We start from the raw sequence: 22,729 nt of genomic DNA, 5'->3' as shown, positions 1-22,729 counted from the left end.
TGAGTTTCCAGCGTTGGTTCCGGCTCTTATTTATTCACCAACCTTATAATCGAGGAGGTGCTGGGACACTGGGGTTGCAAGATCCGACCCAGTTTACTGCCATTTGGTGGCTCCATACCCGCTTCCTCATGTCCGCAGGCCAAAATGTACTCGTCCAAGACACTGAACTCTAGGGTTGCTCCAGATGGCCTGGTTAGCTAAACCCTGCATGGCACCGTTGGCGTACGAGTGAATGCTAACTGGCTCAAAGTGCTTTGGAAGTGCGAGGTGTTTCTTAGTCCTTTAATAAAACAACAGGGATTTCAACAATTCTTTATGGTTTGCCTTTTTAAGTTGGACAACCCAACACTGACACAGAAATATCCCCATTCCTAAAATTTGAGTCACTTTATTGGAAGTGCAACAAGCCGTACCTTGGCGGCTCTAGTGCTGCGTCGCTCTCCGCAGAGCCCTCCTTGTCAGCTCCTTGTTTTTTTTCAAACATGTTGCTGCTTCCTGCGCAGGAGTAGCAAGCAACGGTGTTTTTCGAATAACGCCCGACAGAAACCCGACGTAATGACTGAAACTCCCTGCTTTTGAGAGTGCGACTCCTTCTGTCAGTACACTTTCCTTCTCTCCTAAGTATCCTTTTTTTTTTTTTTTTTTTTTTTTGATTAGTAGTTGCCACTTCTCTGGTTAGTTCCAGTGATCCACCAATGATCCTTAATGCTTGGGTGTAGAAATTGACTTTTGATCCATCCAGAATCAGGTAGCGGACTTCCCTCTCTTTTGCCGCTTCATCCAGGTCTTCTGGGGGAATCCCGAGGCATCCCAGGCCCTCCTCAAAGTCCTTGGTTCACATTTCCTAATCATCCTCGGAGCTCAGATATTGGGAGCTTTATGCCCCTGGTAGGGTCACAAAAGGCATACAGGTCCTGAGGTCAGGAACCAGCCAAAGTGGGGTGGCGCAGGATGTAGAGCATTTGTCCTTGGAACTTATCTTTCCTTGTTTGATTCCGGCTCCTCTTAGTGCAGTGGTCCTTAACGTGGGTTCGATCGAACCCCAGGGGTTCGGTGGGTCAGTCTCAGGAGTTCGGCGAAGGTCAAGACACACATTGGTGATGACATCACTGGCTGCAGGTGATCACGCAACATAGCTCGGCCTATCCGTGCTGCAGGGATTTTGGCGCGCTCAGTTGTAGTAACTTGTGACTGTCGTGATGGTACGTCATGTGATTTCTTTCTTAATATTTTAATTCCTTCATACTGATTATGTCGGGCAAAAAAAGAAAGCGGTCGGAAGAACACGTATAATACGGACTCACATGTATGACGGAACGCGATTGGAATCGACGTCCTAACTGCATGATTTGCAAAGACAAGATGAGCAATTCTAGTCCAGCACCGGCAAAACTAAGGGAAGGCTTCCTTCAGCTGCATGGAGATGGGAACTACAAGAACATAGCGCTTGCTGGATTCAAGGTGAAGGGAGCCAGATTCCATGAAAAGGCTACTCCGCCTGTTCTTTGTACCCATCGACGAAACGATCCTCGATCCAATAAAGAAGGGTTCGGTGAATGCGCATGTAAAACAGGTGGGGTTCAGTACCTCCAACAAGGTTAAGAACCACTGTCCTAGTGTGATATAGTGTAGTTGAGCAAGACACTGAACCCCTAACTGCTCCCCTGGAACTTATGGACAATAGCCTACTGCTCAGGGTTCATACATGATGGGTTAATTGCAGAGAACGAATTTCTCCATGGGAATTGATAAAGGATAAATTATTATTAAGTGCGGCTCAGGAGACCCCATGAATGAAAACCAGAATGGACTTTGTTTTGCCTCGCCAGGTCAACGGCGAGTGCCTAGTGGACAACATGGTGCCCCCTTCCAATGGACCTACCGTCCATTGGCGGTCCCCAGGGGGTCGGGTCGCTGTGCGAACCGTGGATCGGCCGAAGACGGGGACCCCCGGGGGTCCGATCCTCGGCTCCAGAAGCTGGCTCAAGGGATTGGGAACGACTTTTGATAATGAGTAGAAATCCCATAAACCCAACCCCGGAGTTAAATCCTCTTCTAGGTTTTTTTTTTTTTCCAAATGCAGCATCTTTGGCGAGACATGACCTCTTCCGCTTCCACAACCGCCTCTGCCGTTTATGATACGCCGTGCAGTTCACGGAGTTAATGGTTCGTGCGCGAGCATCCGCAGTAAACTGTGAACTCTGCCCGCGTCTTTATTGCACCTTCCGACGGTGCCGCCGCCGCCGCCACGAGAGGAACGTGCCGTCGCGTGCGACATTTATTGCGTCGCTCAAGTGCATTGATGAAGCACGCAAACATTCATACGGTAAACGTCCGAGGCTCGCTTAGCTCGGCGGCGACGAGTAATGGAGGAGCACGGGGGAATGTAAACAGACCAGTGACGAGTGGAAGAGAGCGGACTGCGAAAAAGCAGCGGCGGTTGCGAGCTTGACACTTTTTTTCCGGCGCATCCGAAGCTCATTCACTCCTGCTTCTGTATTCAAGGCTTCACGCCCGCGTGAGCAAATGCCATCAACTAACATTTTTATTCACTCCGGCTTTTTTTTTCCGTGGCTCTCAGCACGAAGAGGCACTAATGATCACGCCGAAGGTGTTCCTGTCCCCGCTTGTGCACGGAGGGGAGCGCTCTGACAAACTTGTAAGGCGGTAATTATAACTTTGTCAGGACATTCAAGAGAGAATCCAATTTCTATTGTTTAAGGCCAACAAGAAGGTCCCTGGTTGGAGTTCCACTGTGGAGACTCCATGTTCTCAAGGATTCGAGGAACTTTTATTGTATACCGGCGGCACATCTTACCGTTTGTGGTACGAAATTGGTACCAAGGTCCGATTTCAAGTCATAAATACCGTAATTCCCGGATTATAAGCCGCTACTTTTGTCCCACGCTTTGAACACTGCGGCGTAAACAACGACGTGGCCAAAACTTTTAGCCTCGTCACATCGGACCGATGAAATGACCATGAAATTCTGAGGCCGTACAATTCCGACACCGAAGACGACGATCTTTAGTTCGCAGGAGGAAGATAAAGATAGCGATCAGCTGGAGACAAAGGGTGGATAGAAAATGAATGGATGGACTTTTCATGGTGTTATTTACTATTAATCTTTTTCATCATCAGCCGTGTTACAGGCACTGTTCAGAAAAAGCATTTCCAGTACGTATTTGTGGATGCTACCGGTATGTATGTAATTAAAAGTTAGAAAAAAAAAATTCTGTGTAAACATTTCATGTTACAACGTGGACACTTGCGGCTGATAGACAAGTGCTCTTTAGTCTTCTTCTAGACCTCCTTCCTGGCAGCTCCACCTTCAGCTACCTTCTTCCCAACAGAGGAGTGTTCATGTCCAAACCATCTCAGTCATCACTTTGTCTTGGTCATACATGTCCTGCACCCCTGTGACAAATTCTTCTTTTCCTTTGGGTTTTTCCCTTCAGGCGATCCATCGTCTCCTCTCTCACACCACATTACCGTCATATCCTCCCTCATTACGTCCATGAATCTTCTCCTCGGTCTTTCTCTAGACCTCCCGATTCCAGCATCCTCTGTCCATGACCCAACCATCTCAGTTTAGCTTCTCTGACCTTCTCAAAACATCTAACTGATGGACTCCTTCTTGATCCTATCCATCCTGGTCACTCCAAAAGAGAACCTCGACATTTTCATCCCTGCAACCTCCAAGCTCTGCCTCCTGTCTTTCGGTCATTGTCACTGTCATTGGTACTTTAGCACCTGTGATAATGAACTATTGCACCTTGACTGTTTAAAGTACATGTCAAACTTGAGGGCTTCGGGCCGATTGTAGCTCGCCGTGTTAAGAGCGAACGCTCAAGTCTCTGTTCGACGTATGAGTGAGAGGGTGAACGGTTGTACGTCTCTATATGTGGCCCTGTGATTGGTCCAGGGTGAACCCCGCCTCTCGCCCAATCACAGCTGATTAAACAAATAATAACTCTACATTTCTTGTTGCACATTTGAAACCATAAAAAAAAAAAAAAAGTAGTTTTTTAAAGACCCATTAAGACTGACGTGGACTGAGCGGCCACAATTATTTAAACACTTCGGAGCAGCCGCTGAAACCAAAGAACCGTTATTTTCGCAAGTTGTTTAGTCTTTATGTGGACGTGAACCGACCAATAACCGATCGATGAGCTCCGACAAAACCGGAAACAGGAAACCTGGTAGACTAGAGCGATTTCGGACGAGACGGTATTTATCCGGCCACAAAAAATGAGGTGGCGGACCACATGTGGCCCGCGGGCCTTGAGTTTGACAGGTAGTCGTGATAATGAATGAAAAGTTAATATACAAGTGTTTGCCCGCACACCCTGGTGGGATGGACAACCCGAAAAGTTTCTGAAGCCAAGAACCCGAGCCTCCCCGTCCCCCCGCTGCAATCTGCTCCCAATCACGAGTGCAGCCAGCGGTCAGGTCGTTGTCGGTGAATCAAAGCGCACTTAAGCACACACACACACACACACACACACACACGTGCAAACATCCAGTGCGTGGACACACCAGGCAGCCAGTCAGCCACGCTCCTGCTTTGCGGGCCCTGAAACCTCCGCTTTGTAAACCCGCGCTCCGACACGACGCTCTCTCAGATCCCCTTTGTAAAAATGAAAGTAATCTCTCTTTCAGACACACACACACACACACACACACACGGTGACAGATGAACGCGAGACATCCCGGCGGTGTGCTTTGCCGATGACAGGGTGTCATGGAAACGCCTGGCGTTCTCCATGGTTACGCACTCTGTACCCCCACGGGACACTCTCCTGATTGTTTAGACAGAGCACTTGAGCTACTAGAACAGCAACGGCGTGGCCAAAACACACACACACACACACACACACACACACACACAGATTCTTATCGCGATCTAAAGGGACGCAAATCAGCCTTTCGGGATCAGAGCGGTTGTTTAGTTACTAGCCAATCAACATGATGTTTAAATCCACTCGCGAGAAGGATGTGGAAGCGCTCGCCGTCGTCACTCGCACAGGTTTCGACCGGCGCGCTTCCTGCACAACTCGACATCCTTTTTATGTGTGTGTGTGTGTGTGTGTGTTATGATAACGCAAAAGCACACGGCGAAGCTCTCACCCCGCTCGCCGACGCTTATTAAGCTATTACCGCGGCTTCTCCCGCACGTGTCTCCCGGATTGAAACGCCGCCAGCTAGCTACTTGTTAGCGTAGCCGCGCTAAAAATGTTAACTTTCTCCCACCTGTGTTTTTGTTTCCTTCCAGAAGCCGCTGAGCAGCCCAGATAAGGCCGCGCCCTCGGAGCGAGGGGGCGGAGGGCGGGGATCCCATCGTCCATCATCTCGGCGCCGTCGCAAGGTGGGCTCACGTCCCTTATGGTCGGCATGGCAACGGCCCGCCAGGTTTAGGTTGAGTAGTTTGTCGGAGACAGTTTCTTGTTGTTGCCACAGTCTTGCAACATCATCCCCCCCCTTCACACACACACACACACACACACACACACGCGCGCCGCCGACCTGATCGCAGGGAACAATGAGTGTTTTCTCAAGCAAATGTTTTATGGAGATGTTTTGCATTTTGAGGTCTGGGATTTTTCTAACAAGACAGAAGGTGGAATCGTTTTTGAGGGGGAGAGAGGAGGGAGATGGCGGCGGCGGCGGCGGCGGTAACAAGAGGAAAACAAAAGGGGTGATTTTCAGGCAGATGAGAAAATGAAGAGTGGGAAGACAGCAGGGAGACAGAAGGAGAAATCAAATTATTCTTTGTGCTCTACCTGCCACCGAGGCTGAAAGAGAGCATTAATCTTTTACCCTTGTCTGCAGGTGACAGCGATTCACACACACACACACACACACACACACTGAGACATTAATGTCCTCAGACTTAACCAAACCACACTCGGTTTCACACACATGCCTCTGCAGACGCGGCAGGACTGATTATGGCGAGCGGCGGTGAGGTCGGCGGGACCCGGAAGGGAGGGGAAGCTGCTGTCTGACATGTTTAGAAGGTCCTGCGTCCAGAGTCGGCTGGTTTGGCTGGAGGTCCGGGTTCTGAAAGGGCCACGTGTAACGGAACGGTAGAACTGGAACTAAATGTAATCTGAATTTATTACCCAGAATGTTACATATGCATTTTCCAAAGCTAGCTTTCGCTGCTGCCGTGTTTTTGGATGCGGCTTTCGTGCGCCACCTTTTCGGACAAGTTGTTGTTTTTCTGGAAGGCTAACTTTAGCATACTTAGCTCCGTGTTTGGTGTCAAAATGCCAACGTAGATTGTGCTCTTTTGACGACCGACGCTGCCTCATAACACAAAAGACATACCGCTTTTTCTCCCTGAAGCACAAACATGTATCTGCAGCAACTTTTCCCTTCTTGGACATTTAGGGATCATTTGTATGTCTCAATTCACCTTTTGTGGATAAACTGCGATCTAACGGCGGGATGATCGGCGTAAATTGTCGGAAATGTAGTTTATGGTCAATGCACGCATTCGATTTCTTTCTTTTAAGACAAACAGACAGCAAAAAAATGAGGTGGCGGCCACATTTGGCCCACGTGCCTAGAGTTTGACACAAGTGGCCGAGATAATGAATGGACAGTTAATGTACAAATGTATGCCTATATGACACATGAGCGTACGTCTCCATACGGATCGGTCCGCGTGGAACCCGGCCTCTCGCCCGGCTCTGGCACCCCCGCGACCCCGAGCGCAGGATAATGTGCAGATAATGAATGAACGAATGAACGTTCAAACCAATTTGTCCTGTCTGCTCTGGGTGTGATAATACAGTCCACTGCCGGATTAATGTGACAGCCGGTTCAAGGCTCGGGGTTTGATAAAGTCGGCGTGGTAACAGAGAGGAGGGAAAATCCCTGGACCCCAGTGTTTTCTTTTTATTTATCTATTCGCCAATAACAGGTTGGAAACCATCCCTCTGTTTCCCCCGTTCTCTGAATCGCGGCGCAAAATGCAGTTAAATCCGGTCTGTCAGCGGTCAGACATGGGGAAGAATTGCAATCTGGAAACAGTTCCCCGCGGAGCGGCGTGGAGCGCAGGTGGCATAAAATGGAAATAACTTGACTTAACACCGAGTTGGAGTTTATGTTTCAAACATCACCGCCCACATACTTCCCATGTGCACTTTACATATCCATGGTTGTTAAGCTACGTATCCAATAGGGGGCAGTGCCGAGTCCACATTTCCCTTCCTGGTTGCGAATCCGCCGTTCAGTTTCAGATGATAACAAACATGGCAGCGTGTTGTCGGAGAAATCCCCACCCCGGTGATACAGATCCTGCATTGTCTTCTTGTTCTCTGTCCCTTTTGCTGCTTGCGCTGAAGCATACAACTCTGCCCCCGCGCAACTTCCGATAGTACCGCGCCGTTTGCTGCATTTGGCTACCGCATCCGCAAGCTCCGCTAGAAAGCATGGGGACGGACAGAAAGCGTAGTTAACGTTGAGCCCAAATGATGCAACATGTGGACCATCTCCTGCACTCCAAACATCTGACAGCCTCAGTTTCCGGCAGGCAACCCCTGTGAGTTTACCGGACTGTACCGGACTTGTCCGGGGGCGCGTGTCTCCATCTCGTCGGCATGTAGTACGATGGAACAGCTAAGGCAGGGCAATGGCATCATCCTAAGCATACCGAAGCTTCTTCCTGGCCTTCCCTCTGCAGCTTTTCACACCCCCGGCCCCGGTTTATCGCCATCAACCAGCCCTGAATGGCGCTGCATCCACGGGCTCTGCCTCCCACAGCAGAAAACGACAACAGGAAACCCAACGCCAGTCAGTCCCGTCAGCCGATCTGCCACCTCAGCATTTCAGAGACACGGAACGGCCGTCCGCCGACCCGATTGGCTCTCCGCTCATTTCGGCGGCTTTCCCCTCGTACTGCCTAGCGCGTGCGCCGCAAAAAAAAAAAAATTATATCTGACATGGTTTGAGTCTAAACAAGCCTGCCCGTCATCGTTGGCCGTCTTCCCACTCCGGCGTTGTGCGACCTCCCGACACGCTCTTATTTGTTGCATTGTGGTTTTTCCTCCCTGCCTCTGTGACTCACTCTGTCGTGGGAGGTCTCTTCGCCTCCCCACTCTATTTCCTGTCTTCCCTAAACCTAATTTTTAGCTTTCAGCTTTCAGCAGCTGTTCATCCATTTTAATTCCGCTTCCCTGGAGTGTGTTTAACTCGCCAGTAGTACTAAAGCACTGCTCATCTTTTATTGCTCAACAAAACACACACACACACACACACTCAACTTCACTGCGGCTGTGGGAAAAATGCCACTTGGTGGGAGGTCCTAACTTTCAAAGAAGTCAAGATGTTTATGAAGTAGGCTTGAAATAAAGACGGTACGCAGTATGGAATTCCAAATATTTGATTATACTGGTAAAATCAGAAGTGAACATTTAAACCCCCATCAGGCGTGCAGGACCAGATGCCACCTCAGCTGGTTCCTCCGGATGCTTGAGGAGCAGCGGCTCTGCTCAGAGCTTCTCCTGGATGGCCGAGCTCCTCAACCAGTCCCTTAAGGAGGGCCCGGAGGCCTATTTCTATCAGTGATCTCCTTCTTTTGGTCACCTCACACGGTTCCTGACCAGATGTGAAGTTGGGAACGTAGCGCCGCAGAAGCTCTGGGCTCAAGGATGTCGTGTAATATCACCTCTCTGGCGGGGGAAGGAACCGGAGCCGTTGCGAGGACCAGATGTTCCGCCTCCACGCACAGCTGGGGGTCAGGAACACTATCACGTACTGGTAGCATTTCCATGCTAACAGGGGCAAGTTGCATCTTTGTCTGCAATTCTGGAAAACCAAAGTACAGGAAGTCCTCGGTTTATGTCCTTGACCCTTTGTGGGGACGTCACCATCTCCCAGAGATTCATGAAGACAGGAAGCATTTGGCGAGCCGACAAAAATAGTACATCGTCACGCAGCCCTATACAAGAAGGACGGCTTTGTTTACGGCGGTTGCCCTTTTTTTTTTTTTTTTTGCAGTTTATGTTTTTGGAAACATTTTGGCCTTCACTATGGATCCCAAGCATAAGTCAGATTCTTGATTCTCCCACTCACATTCGCCGTCGGGACAGAACGGTGATGTAATTAGAGGAGCCACAGTAATGGAGAACCCTCCTCATAAACAAGGAGGCTCTCGCCCCTGCCTCCATCTGCTCTTCACACTCCAGCATTACCTAGCTTTTACCGCTAATCAGGATAGAAAGCCAATCCCCACCGGAGCGTTGTGAACTCCATCACTGGAAACATCTGAGCACGAGTGACCAGGCCGTCCAGGTGCCGAATGTTTAGAACATTCACGCATTCATTACCTGTACCGGTTATCCTTCACTCAGGGTCAGGAGGGAGGCCGGGTTCGCCCTGGACCGTTAGCCACATATCGGAACATACAACCATTCGTTCTGTCATTACTTCCTCGGCGCGATTCTGGGCCTACAATGAACCTCTTGCATGTTTTTGGACCGTGTGAGGAGCCCGGAGGAACCCCACGCCTACATGGGGAGAACATGGAGACTCCCCACAGCGAGGAATCGAACTCGGAAACTTTGTGCTAAGGGGCAGAACTGCTAACCTCTGCGCCACCATGCAGCCCTGTTTGAAAAACAATTACCAGAAATTTCCCTGTCCTAACTTTGTGTCCAAAAAGTAAAGGTACATGGTGGTACCAGGGAAAATCTAGCTTAGGCAGCTGGAAAACACAAACACGCCTTTCTAAATACACTCCAAACATAGTTATCATAACTTTTTTTGCTGCACCTCGTGAAATTCAACTCCAGCCAGTTACATCCATAACAAAGACGCTGTTACTTCATGACGTTTCGGACGGCAGAAAGTCCTTCACAATCAGCGACTTGATATCGGGGCGAGGAATTGGACTATTCAAGTCTCGAGACATGACTCGGCCTTGTAGAGGACGTTGTCCTCGCCCAAGCCACGCCAACCCAACTGCGGTCTATTTTAGAATAAAAGAGGGGGTCAAATTGTTCCCATTTTGTCCAAGGAGGTCAGCAGCACCGAGGTAAGATTTGTTGATCTGTACTTTTGAGAGTGTTACGTTTGCCATAAACGTTGAGCTTCAGGTTGTAGCACCTCTGTAGGTACGGAGTATGAGTTGTTTATGTTTCAATCATCACCGCCCACATACTGTACTTACCATATGCACTTTACGTATCCATAGTTGTTAAGCTACGTATCCACTAGAGGGCAGCGCTAAGTCCACATTTCACTTCGTAGTTGCGAATCCGTTGTTCAGTTTCAGATGATAACAAACATGGCAGCGTGTTGTTGGAGAATTCACCAACACGGTGATACAGATCCTGCATTGTCTTCTTGTTCTCTGCCCCATTAGCTGCTTGCGCTTAAGCATACAACTCTGCCCCCGCGCAACTTCCGGTAGTACCGCACCGTTGGCTGCATTTGGCTACCGCATCCGCAAGCTCTGCTAGAATGCATGGGGACGGACAGAAGGTGTAGTTAAGGTTGAGCCCAAATGAGCCTTCAGATGCTCGATGTGGACCATCTCCTGCACTCCAAACATCTCACGGCCGCTATCTAGAGAATGAATGAATGAAAATCAGGGCGGTGAGGTCGTGCGGTGGTTGGGTTCCAGCATCCCCAGCAACACCGAGTACTGGATAAGCGGTAGACGATGGATGGATGGATGGATGGATGTATACCATGTCCAATCATTTGGAAAGTTCAGTTAAAAATAGAAAGATGTATTATTTACTTTAGAGGAGCAGTTTTGTAGCATTTAGTAGTTGTAGTGTCTGTGATCTATATATCTCAAATGAGGATACGTAAAATGTTGATATCCTTAACAAACCGATCTCTACGAAACTTCATGCAAGGCAAAGATGAACATAGTTTAGTCTTTTTTTTTTTTTTTTTTTTTGCAAGGACAACCTGGAGGGAAACCGAGTTAAAGTGTAGTATTCCGACCGGGAAAATTGCCAAAAATCGTAAGAAGTTTGCGCTGGGGGACAGAACCATTTTTCCAGGATCGTAAGTGAGAATACACAAGAGTCCCGTTCTCCGAAATCAGTGAGCTGATAAATCACCTTCACATTTGCGCTTGGCGCCCCCTAACAACCCCGACCCTCCCCCCGAAACTTTGAAATGTTTCACCGATATTTCACTCGCTGACCCGAGTGACGGCCGCTCGCACGTCCGTCGCCACAGGTGAGTTGTTACAGCACTTAGCCACTTCCTCCGACGTATACGACTCCTTTTGTGCTAAAACTAATTAGCTCCCTCGGGCCCCATTTACGCGACAACGTTCCGCTTTACGGTCGCTGTTGGTTGCCAAATGGTTCCACATGCGGATGGCGGCGTTTAGAAAAAAGACCTCGCGCACGCCAAACACCAGGAACGCAGTAGTACCCATGCCAGGCCAGTAGGCGGCGGTACGGTTTAGTCGTGAACTAAAACAAGCACATGCAGAGAGACGCTTCCTGTCTGAGGACAATAACAAACATGCGCGCAACAGCAACTGGAAACAACGATGGTAATTATATAGAGCGAGGAGCATGGGCAGTACCCTGGAGTCAACTCACTGCAACCTTTGAGCGTACACATGTTTTGAAAGTGTTGCGATTTCCTGATCTCCACGGAAACGGTAGCGTTTAACAAGTCTTACCCCACCGGATGCCGTTTTGTGTCCGAGCGTCTTTTTAGCGTAACGATCCAACAGTAGCGCGGAGACCGCTTTAGTTTACCTGGTTAATGATCATCGATGTGCGACCGACTTAAACCAGCTCTGAGTGCAGCAGGAGATACCCAGCGGTGCTTTGCAAAAGATGCCTTCGGCAGATCGATTAGATGCTTTAAACTGGTTTCCATCTTGCGTTAGCTGTTTTTTTTTGGGGCTTGGTGAACATCTGTCGGAACTCGCCAGGCGGTATTCCACAAGGAAGCCGTCCGGTTCCACTTCTTTTCATAAAAAAACCACGAGCGATATGTGTCGAAGACCGAGGCGCCTCGTCTGGGACTAAAATAACAAAGAGGGGCAAAGTTTAACAGGCTCCGGGAACCTTTCCTGACCAGATCGAACCACGCATCTGTGCCTTCCTGGACTCTGACCTAGATTGCAGAGAACATGTCAGCGCGTCGAACGGGCCGTCCTTCTCGCTGGGAAACGTTGTCACATCATGTTGTTCTTACCTCACGTTCTCACATTTCAGTTTTTTGTTTTTTTTTTTCCCCCGGACGGCAAAGGGGGCCTTTCAGCAATCCGATGCTCGTCTTTTAGCGGCACTCAGCGTGAGCGGGGCGGGCGGCGGCGGTGGTGGTGGCGGTGGGTGGGCGGGTTGGTCGGGGGTGGGGGTTAGCTGCTCGCGGCTTTTCTACTCAGAGATAATGCTGCGATAATACCGTGCAACAACCTGCCCGGTTACATCACACATGCGAGACCTGTGGACATCTAAAGAGCAGAGCTACTTATTTAGGCGAGCTTCTAGTCCACATCATGGGTTCTTTTGTTCTGTTTTTACTTACCTTTTGTTTTATTTGACTTCACTAAGACCTTTTTTATTGGATCATTACGTCTACTTTTGACAGCTTTCAGCATGAATCGATTTCTTTTGTATTCCTTATTTACCATTTCTGAAGACTAGCGGTAAGAGCGAAGGGAAGGGTCTGCAAGACGGTGGATGGAAGGGATCAGAAACAAGCGCATCAGGCTGGACGGCCGGGGTCAGACGCCGGGTCGAGATGGCTTGGGCGCTAGAAGGGTTGAAACGGAGATGAAGGACGAGAAGGGGGAAGACCAAAGAGAAGATTTGATGATGCGGTGAAGGAGGACATGCAGTTAGTGGGCATGACAGAGCGAGATGTAGAGGACACAAGAAGATGGATAACCTCTAATTTGGTAGACAGTGAAAGAAGAAGATACTTATTTATTTCGTTTGATTCCTTGCTTTCCGAAGCTGCAATGCGTTTGTGCCCTCAGAAGCAGCCGCTGTCCTGCCACCGACCTAATCGGGGCAGTTTCACCCCGGTTGATGCTGCATCTTTGACCTGCACGACCCCGTATTTACGCCCGTCCTACGACTGGGCTGTCAGCGTCAAGCGGGTGACCTCTTCTGAAGAGTCAGGTTGAAACCAAGGTGAAGCCACCCATCAGTTGCCGCCCTGCTTACGGCCTCTTTACGTCCGGGTTACTTGTGTAGACATGTATGTCCGTTTCAGACCTTGGTAAACCTCACTGCACCTGTGGGTGCTTTACGTTGTCATTGCTAGTAAGTAATACATTGGTAGTCTGAGTTACAGACAACAGAAGAAGACATACAAGGTAGTGTGCGGACAGAGTTTCTGTCCCTGGTTAGACAGATGCCACGTTGTCTTCTTCTTCTCTGCTCCTTTCGCTGGTAGCGCCTGAGCATACCGCTCAACACCAGGCCCCCCGCCGTACGTAAAAGAGTCTGAAAGGCAAAACTTCAGCGCTGCTGCCTGCTAGCGGCTTCAGATCGGGCGCTCGGTGCTTTGATCCCCGACTCTTTTTGTCTGCATGCCCAAGTGTTCTTAAGCAAGACCCTGAACCCCGAGTTGCCCCCGATGGCCCGGTTGGCTCCTGGCATGTGAATGTGATCCATCAAGGCGCTTGGAAACCCCAAGGTGCAGAAAATGCTCCGTAAGTGGAGACCATTTACCATCGATGCCTGTTCATATTTGCTCCTCTGGCCGAACCACGAGCAGACAAGCTGCCGCTGCCTAGTAACCGCTCTGATTAACTGCTCCCCACCATTGCCTCTGGCTCTGATTAATGCCTCCCAGTCATCTACAACCATATGATTTAGTCCATAGCCCGAGATGAAATGCAGCAAATGAGAAACAAGCTCAGGGACCATATGGCTAATTCCTGTCAACTCGTAGCCGTGGTGTCGCGGAGGATGCCCTCCCCTTTCCACACACACTCACACACACTACCAATAATTCCAATATACCCTCCAAATCAGGTACGAAGGGTATTTTAGCGTACCTGTAAAGACATGACGGATCAGAGATTATACACATTCAATTTCCTGGTAGTTTCCTGATGCACACGTCTTATAACCAACTACTGCCGGACCGTTAGCGAGCAACGCAACGGTATTAAGGGTCTACGAATTTGATCATTCTTGACCACATCGATTAGCATTGAGATACCTGCGTCTGTTAAATGTTCTTAATCGGTAAAAAAATCCACAACAGCGTTGTTAGCCCGAGAAGGTCCATCGCTGGGTTCCCACGGGGGGGGCCTTTCTGCGTGGAGTCTCCATGGATCTGCAAAGGGTTCCTCCGGGTTCTTCGGGTTCCCCAAACGGTCCAAAAACATGCAGGAGGTTCGTTGGAGACCCCAAATTGCCCAGATATGGGAATGACGGGGTGAACTCTATGTGTGGCCTGAGGGGATGGACTTGTTAGCCGGCTAGGCTACCCCAAGTGCAGATACGCCGTGTAGATAACGACAAATGCGAATCATATTAAATCATTCGGAAAGTGGAGTGAATAAATGAAATGCAGTTGTATTGCCTTAATTTACAGACTATTGAGCGCACCTGAATATAAGCCGCACCGGCTAAAGATAACTAAATAAATATAGACGCCGCACTTCTCTATAAGCCACGGGTGTCCACATTGCAACAGGGGATATTTACACTGAAACATTATTTTTAAACGTTGAATTAATACATATCGGTAACATCCACATCCACGTACTGGAAATGCTTTTTTGCGAAAAGGGCCTGTAACACGGCTGATGAAAAGATGAATAATAAATAACACAAGGAAAAGTCCATCCATCCTTTCATTTTCTATCCCCGCTTTGTCCTACTCTGGCTAACCGCTAGCTTCATCTTCCTCCTGCGCACCAAAAGTTGTCTTTGATGGTCGGAATTGAGCGGCCTCAGAAATTCACGGTAAATTCATCGGTCCGACGTGACGAGGCTAACTTTTTTAGCGGCGTAAAGCTTGTTAGCCCCAAAAAAATCCATAAATTAGCCACATTGTTGTTTAAGCTTCCTCCTGCGCACTAAAAATCATCTTCTTTGATGGTCAGAATTCAGCAGCCTCAGAAATTCACGGTGAATTCATCGGTCCGACGTGACGAGGCTAACTTTTTTAGCGGCGTAAAGCTTGTCAGCCCAAAAAATCCACAAATTAGCCACATTGTCGTTTAAGCCAAAGTGTCCAAAGCGTAGCAAAAAAGTAGCGGGTTATCGTTGGGCAATTACAGTATTTATTTTACTAGTTGTTGTGTAGTTTAATAGTATTTAGTCGTGTCTGTAATCCATAAATTTGGATGTTGGATACCTTTAAGAAACCAGCTTCAGTGAAACGTTGCCTCTCGCCCAATGACAGCCTCAACTCCCCGCGACCCTGACGGCGCTAATATGATCGGTATAAAAGAATGAATGAATCTTTTAAAAATGGACCAATGATTAAATAACTATCAATTTTGGATTAACATCTCTTGCTTGCGCCGTCACCCCTCCCGCTCAGGCCTCAAGCGGTCAAACGTCCATCATCTCAGGCGCTAGGGAACAAGCTAATTCCCCTTGTACGACATCTCTTCTTCTAAAATAACCATCCTTCTCCCTCCGTCTCCCGGCGCGGCCATCACCATCTCCCATTTCCCCTCCGAGTGCGTTTGGTTCTCACCGCCCCCTGCTGCTGCATTGTACCCGCCGCCTCGCCGCCACCAGGCCCCGCCGCCTGTGGCGTGTAATTGACTTTCTCCCCGCGCCGGAAAAAGCTGGCGGCCCGCGCCAGGCTGGAGGTGACCCATTTCCCTGGGGCATTCAGCAGCCTCCTAATCAGCCATTCTCCGGGGCCGCCTCATTCACGCCGCAATTAGAGCATCCCGCCCCCTTTTGAGGACTCTCATCAATAGGCTAGGACGGTTAGGCTACCCGGCACGCCGAGTTCCGAGCCGTCCCGACTTTGCGCCTTTCCCCCTCCCGTCCGTTCGCGCCTCCTCCCCCCGCCTCCGCCGCCGCCGCGGTGAGTTTTCGTCAGCCGAGCGAGGAGGGCGGGTTTGTGGAACGGCGGGCGGCAGACAGGCGCGCAAGGGAGGCAGACAGGAGGATGGGCGAGAGGAGACGTAGGTAGGGGAGCAGACAAAGGCAATGAGGCAGGGAGGCAGGCAGACAGATGGGAGGTACTCGAGAGGGAGATTAAAAGAGAAATTTGAAAGAAACTTAAATCGGGGAGGAGGAGGAGGAGGAGGAAGGGGTTGGCGGCGCAAAGAGAGAGAGAGAGAGGACGGTCTTCGGAGCGTCCCTGGCTTTTAGACGAAGAGTATTCCCCGTTGTTGTCTCGCAAGGGAGTTGCAGCCGCCCTCCAAAGACACGTACACTGCGAGGAGAGGTGTTTATTTACCGAATCGGACATCTTTTTTGGCGGGGGGGCGGCGGGGGTGAATAATTGCCCCCCCCCTTCCCTCTGAGGTGATGGTGATTACCCCCCCCCCTCCCCCCCCCGACAACAACCCCCCCCCTGATTTGCCATGCAGGAGACGCGTCACTCCGGTCAGAGGATAACCATGTAATCAATGGGATGAAAAAAGCCGCCCCGGCTGTGAAGGTTAAGAGGGGCACTCGGGTGGGGGGGGCTTTCGGACACACACACACACATATGCATCCAAAACACACACCAGTCAGTCTGGATGTTACATCTCCGCTCATTCCTCACCTGTTCCCTTCCCTCCTGTCATTCTTTGGCTTTATCTCCCTCTCCACCCCCTCCATCCCCCCCCTGCACCCACCCTGCATTTTCTCTGCCTCCTATATATTTGTGCTCTCTCTCTCTCTCTCTCTCTCTCTCTCTCTCCACTTCATTTACTTTTCCTCCCTCCCTCCCTCCCTCTCGTCATCCTTCCTCATCCTCCCTCCTACCTTTCCCCAGTGTCAGCCGCTGTCACCGTGGCGAAGAAAGTGACCAATCGGAGCTCGTCTCCCTCCATCCCTCCCTCCCGCTCTGGCTGCTTAGCTCCTTCCGCTGAACTCCCTTCTCTTCTTCTTCTTCTTCCTCCTCCTCCTCCTCCTCCTCCTCCCTCGCCCCGCTCGCCTCGCCTCCCAACAACCTTTATCAGCTCACTTCCTGGAGACGAAATGCGATGCATTATGGGAGACGGACGGCTGTCTAACGGGGTTAGTTGTGCGGTGTGGCTTATCATCAGAGACGCTGCTAATCCTGTGCGCGCGTGCACGTGTGTGTGTGCACGTGTGTTAGAATGTACCATATGAGCTGGTGAACTCCCACATGCACACAACAAACAGAAACAAACGCAACCTCACCCGCTCAGGGGAAACAGGCTGCCGAGACACGTTCAGGTCCATCGGGAGAATGTGATTTGCATGATGTGAGTACGCAGACGCCCCTGCTGTGCACTTTATTGCACTTCATGCAATTCGCAGTCTGCGTGCACGCTGGTATCTTCTCAAATTACGGTTCAGAAGCTGATGGAAAGCCTTATCTCCGTGCACCGTGTGTGTGTGTGTGTGTGTGTGTGTGTGTGTGTGTGTCTCTGTCGTCAGGTGCTGATATGTGCACATGATGAGCGGTCTGGGGGAGAACTCCATGGAACCTCTGAGCTCGGAAAGCAGGAAGCGCAAACTCTCCACTTGCGACACGCCTGGTCTTGGGTGAGTGTGACTGATCAGCAAAAAAAGAGGGGAAAATTGGGCCACTGGGTCAGTAGTTCCTCCAGAGAAGGGGCTTCGTGGCTCCTCCATCCTTGCTGTGAGTTTGGGTGGAAAATTTTGGGCAATGAGTTTGGGCAAAATTAGCGTCTTATTTATGGCACTTGCCAACTTACGATTGTCTGCACGAAGAAGTGCATTGACAGCGGCCTGACTCTGCAGTATTCTTTGCGCAGACATGTATGCTCACTTTGCACACATAAAAAGGTACATCCGTTTCATACGCCGTCAGCCTCCATGCAGGTTAAGCATAGTGTCCGCAAGAGGGCGGTGCAGAGTTCACTTCGAAAGGTCACATTCCGTTTTAGTCAGTAACAAACATGGCGGCAGAGGAGCTGGTGATAATGTATGTTCTATGTATGAGACACAAACAGAGGCGGCGCAGTAGACAACGGCATGTGGACGGGGAACTCCTCTCCCGGATTCGTCTTCCTCTCTCTTCCTTTTCCTGGTTACTCTTGAGCATACCGCCCAACACTGACCCCCTCCCACGACGACCGGTGGTACAGTTTACTGCATTTGGCTGCGCACCTGCAAGCTACACGACAAGATACGGAAGTATAACATAAATAAGGAGGGTGGACGGAAGGCCTTTTAGTCTCTCGTGCTTTGTGGCTACATTGCCTACCAACAAATTCTTCAACAAACTCCAAGGGCTTATTTCTGCTCAAAGTAAGATACGCAAACGGACGGCCTTCTGTCCGTCCTCCATGTTAATTTCTTAGCCAAAACGAGCGGTATCGCCGGAAGTCGTGAGGGGGCAGTGATGCACGGTAAGCTCAAGTGCAACACGTGGAAACAGCAGAAAAAGTAGACCACATAGCATCGCTATAGCCAGGGAGGAGAATTCTCTGTCCGGATTTAATGGCCATGCAGGCCACCATCGCCCACTGTGCTGCTTCTCTTCACGTCCCCTTCTGTTGTCAGAAAGGGAACCCAGAATGTGAAAGTGATCCCTGAACTCTGCACTGTCCTCTAGTGGACGTATCGCTCAACAACAATGGCAACGAATGGGACGTACATGGGTAGTGGTGTTCGACAACAGAAGGCACGGATTTTAGTGAGCATACATGAGCCCTTAGCCAGTTATAGCATGACGGGACTAGCTCAAACTAGCAAGATTGGCACAGTGGATAAAATATAGTTTTATTTGTATTTCTTTTCTAACCACTTTAAACTCCAACTGGCTCCCAACATTCGGTGAGAAAACGCCAAAGTCCGATGTTGTCACTTCTGTCCGCCGCCGCTTGCAGGTGCGACAGGAAGCGGCGGGAGCAGGAGAGCAAGTACATCGAGGAGCTGGCGGAGCTGATCTCGGCCAACCTCAGCGACATCGATAGCTTCAACGTCAAGCCAGACAAGTGCGCCATTCTCAAGGAGACTGTGCGCCAGATCCGCCAAATCAAGGAGCAGGGTGAGTCGAGTCCGATGAAGAGCCGGGAGCTTCTCTGTAGGGATGTGGTGGGGCAGAAAGAAGCAACTTCAGGTCACCGGAAGGCCGGTGCAAGGACAAATCGTTCAGCCGCTGCCTCTACGGTTACCTGTATAGCAAAGGAAGCCATGTGAACACAAACCTTCCAAAGACGCGCAATGGAGAACACAAGTAGCTTTCGATGGGTAGATGGAAAACGGGGCTACGCAAATCCGCCGTAGGGGTCATGTGCCCGAGCTCTCGGTTGTAGTGATCGCCCTCGGCGTCTGAACCCACCGGAGTCGCTCAAGACGGATAACCGCTCGAGGCGCAGCCTTGGTCCAACTTTGGGCGTCATGCAAGTAGCAAGGAGATGCAAGGTGCAAGGAGAAGACTCTCCATGACGGGAACCTGCCCGACCAGAACTGCATTTTTAGACAAAACACCACCACAGAGCACTGCAGGTGGTTTTTATTTCATTTTTTTGTTTCCCACCATCAGGTGGAGAAGAACAAGCCGTGAGTCACCGTGAAGGGGACCGATGAGGCGGCTAGAGCTTAAGATGAGAACGCACATGCTACATGTTAGCTTGTCAAGATCGGACGTCTGGGGTTGTTGTCGCAGGTGCTCATTTTATTTTTAGCACGCTACTTTTAATGTTTCCACCGGGTGTCAAACATCATGGGTGATCAGTTTGCTAATGGAGTGCAGATAAGCATGTGAGCGTTTGCTTCAGCGCTAACGTCAACTGTCCCTACCGGTACTGTAGTAGCGGTTAGCTGTTATGTAGCAGGTAAACCCTTGTAGGTCCTGTGTGAGTGTGTGAGTGTGTGTGTCACACACAGCTGGCCTCGCCCGGGTCGGTCTAATAAGGCAATCGCGTGTGATCGCACGGCCGTCCCGAACTGCCAAATCATCAGCTCGGCCGCGCGAAAACCCTCGCGGTCGCCGCGGATCCAAACCCGCGAGGGGCGCGTTTGACTTTCAAGGTGAATCTCTCAATGTCGGGGGGGCGGCGAGGCGGGCGGGGGGTAGAACCTGCCGGCGGATTCCGCTCTTGCGCTTCTGCTCGGCTCCGTCGGCGTCTGCCACCTCGACAGGAAGGGGAAGAGGCTACAGCTGGCCCTGACTGGCTGCTGACAGGTTGCCATAGTTACAGGAAGTGAAGACAGACACGACACGGGCTCTCAGACTCGTCTCTCGCCGCGCTACCTGTTCCTCTTCCCCCCCCCTCCTCCTCCCCGCCCTCTCACTTTCGGTTGCTCTTTCCGCCACTCCTCATTCTGCTCTTTTTAACATCCATCATCGCCGTTTTTCATAGCGGACGGATTCGATTCGCTCTTTTCGGTCCCCGTCTCCACCCGACTCGCCGGTTGACTCCCCCGGTCCGTGGCTTTATTTTTCTTCTTTGTGCGGACATCTCCGCCTCACGGGAGCTAATCAGATTGAATGATTCCTGGAGCCGAGGAGCCCCCCCCCCTCCTTCCCTCCTTCCGCCCTCCACCCTCTTTCTCACAACAAACCAAACGCCGGGGCTTTTTATTTCTCTCCTCCCCCTCCGGCATCGTCTCCGTCCACAGCCGCCCGTCTGTCTCAACCCCCTCCATTAATTCAGGTGCCTCGGCTCCTGCCTCTGCACCATTACGGCTTCCAGAAGCTCTCTTCCACCCTCCCTCCCTCCCTCTCTCTCGCTTTCTCTCTCTCCCAACCGAGCAGACGGTCCCTCGGAGTCCGACGCTGAATATAAAGCATGAGGACGGTTGCTACCTGCTCCACATGTACCCCAGACCTCTGCTCCTCCTGACGGACTCCTCGGAGGAGGAACCTGCCTCCGTCCATCTCCTCCCTCCTCACCTGTAGTCTTCCAATCCTAGAGTAGTTGTCGAGGGGGTCGGGAGGGAAGGTGGGGGGGTTTGAGAAACGCTGCCCCCTGCTGGAGCAGCCAGGTTAGGCAACGCCAATCCTCTGGTTGGAGGTATCCTCGCCGTCACCTTGTGTTTCTCCTTTAGGGTTTTCTCTGTGTGTGTGTGTGTGGGTGTGTGTCGGTGGAAGCGGCCGCTCTGTGATTGGCAGTTGGATCCAACGTGTCCTCCGTCCCGCAGGAAAAGCCTCGTCCAGCGACGATGACGTCCAGAAATCGGACGTGTCCTCGACGGGTCAGGGGGTCATCGACAAGGATCACCTGGGGCCGCTCCTCCTGCAGGTCAGTCCGCCGCCGCCGTCGTCGAATCAAAACCGACCGCGCCCCCCCCCCCCCCCGTGCTGACTTCCCGTCTCCGCGCTGCCGCCGCCGCCGCCAGGCTCTGGACGGCTTCCTGTTCGTGGTGAACCGCGAGGGCAGCATCGTGTTCGTGTCGGACAACGTGACGCAGTACCTGCAGTACAAGCAGGAGGAGCTCATCAACACCAGCGTGTACAACATCCTGCACGAGGAGGACCGCGAGGAGTTCCACAAGAACCTGCCCAAGTCCAACAGTAAGACACACACACACACACACACACACACACACCATACTTGATATGGGACGACGCTGACAAACAGCGCCCCCGTCAGTCTTGGTTGTTTTAGCCAGCGAGACCTTTGACCTTTGACCCCAGGAGGCCCGCGGGTGACCTTAGACCACTGGGTCGGCAACCCGCGGCTTCCCCGTGGCTTTTGAAAATAACGAGTATTTAATTAAAATCAATATTATTTTAGTTCTATTGTTTTCAAATGTAATTTTCAGTTTGAAGATTATGGTGATCTTGGAACATCTACATTAAACGTGATTGTCGCTCTTCATAAGTAAAAGGATGACAGCAAACAGAGAGAGGGCAGCATTTTTGGTTTAATTTCATTTAAATTTTAAATTTAAATTTAACTTTTTTTTTTTTGTCATAAATACAAGACAGACTCAAATAGACATTGAGTATTTTGCTTAAAAGTAACCTTCAACCCAGCGTCTTGTTTCGCTGCGTCCGGAAATGTGATTTCACTTCAACACATATTTTGTTTACGCAAAATTCTATCGCAAGTTTATACAGTTTTTTTTTTTTTTTTTTTTTTTGTTTGTTTGTTTTTTTTTGCACCGTACACGCACACACACCGCACAGAGCTGGAAATATGAAGTGCAGTAAACAAACCCTCGGGAGACACCATGGAAAAATATTTAACAGGGATGATAAGAAAGGCGGTGAGAGACGGAGATAATGAGACAAACGAACGTCGCCCGAAAGCTAAGACGAGGAAATACGACGAAGCTAATGTAGCGCTCGGCTTCACTGTGAGAAACGAGGAAAGACCGGTGTGTTTACTCTGTCCAAAAATGTTGTGAGCAAACCGCATGAAACCAAATAAAGTAAGGTGCCACCTAAAGCTATTACACCCCTATTACGGATGTTTTTTTTTAGCGAAAACGCGCCGAATATCGGCAACAATCATCCCGCTTTGTGGAAGCTACTTCAGTAAACCAACGAGCACTGTTATGCTAATAAATGCTAATAAAGTATTTCTTTATTCTTTCTTTTCTTTAATGTTAGTAAGGACGCAGCGTTGTGCAGAGGTGTACATAGAATAATTTTATAGACATATGATACTATTTGTAGTAGAGGCGGGGAGCGAGGGCGCGAA

The 22,729-nt window shown here is 50.3% G+C and overlaps 1 protein-coding gene across 4 annotated transcripts in view; it reads left to right on the top strand.

Moving 5' to 3' along the window:
* LOC147226901 (nuclear receptor coactivator 3-like) overlaps window positions 1-22,729 on the top strand; it is a 64,078-nt gene that overhangs the window by 27,324 nt on the left and 14,025 nt on the right. For 2 of the 4 annotated variants that reach the window (XM_086159035.1, XM_086159033.1), the window contains exons 2-6: window positions 5,276-5,368; window positions 17,544-17,651; window positions 18,962-19,122; window positions 21,222-21,322; window positions 21,420-21,594. In XM_086159035.1, coding sequence (XP_086015161.1) covers window positions 17,560-17,651; window positions 18,962-19,122; window positions 21,222-21,322; window positions 21,420-21,594 — 529 coding nt within the window. In that variant the 5' untranslated portion in view covers window positions 5,276-5,368; window positions 17,544-17,559. Of the gene's footprint in view, window positions 1-5,275; window positions 5,369-17,276; window positions 17,369-17,543; window positions 17,652-18,961; window positions 19,123-19,644; window positions 19,744-21,221; window positions 21,323-21,419; window positions 21,595-22,729 lie in introns of those variants that run through there. The other 2 variants (XM_086159034.1, XM_086159036.1) reach the window with 2 other exon arrangements.

This window comes from Fistularia commersonii, chromosome 14, assembly GCF_037954325.1.
Source record: "Fistularia commersonii isolate RoL2024-O1a breed Wild chromosome 14, RoL_Fcom_v1.0, whole genome shotgun sequence".
In the NCBI taxonomy this organism is placed as follows: Eukaryota; Metazoa; Chordata; class Actinopteri; order Syngnathiformes; family Fistulariidae; genus Fistularia; species Fistularia commersonii.
This window is presented reverse-complemented; position numbering and strand designations above follow the sequence as displayed.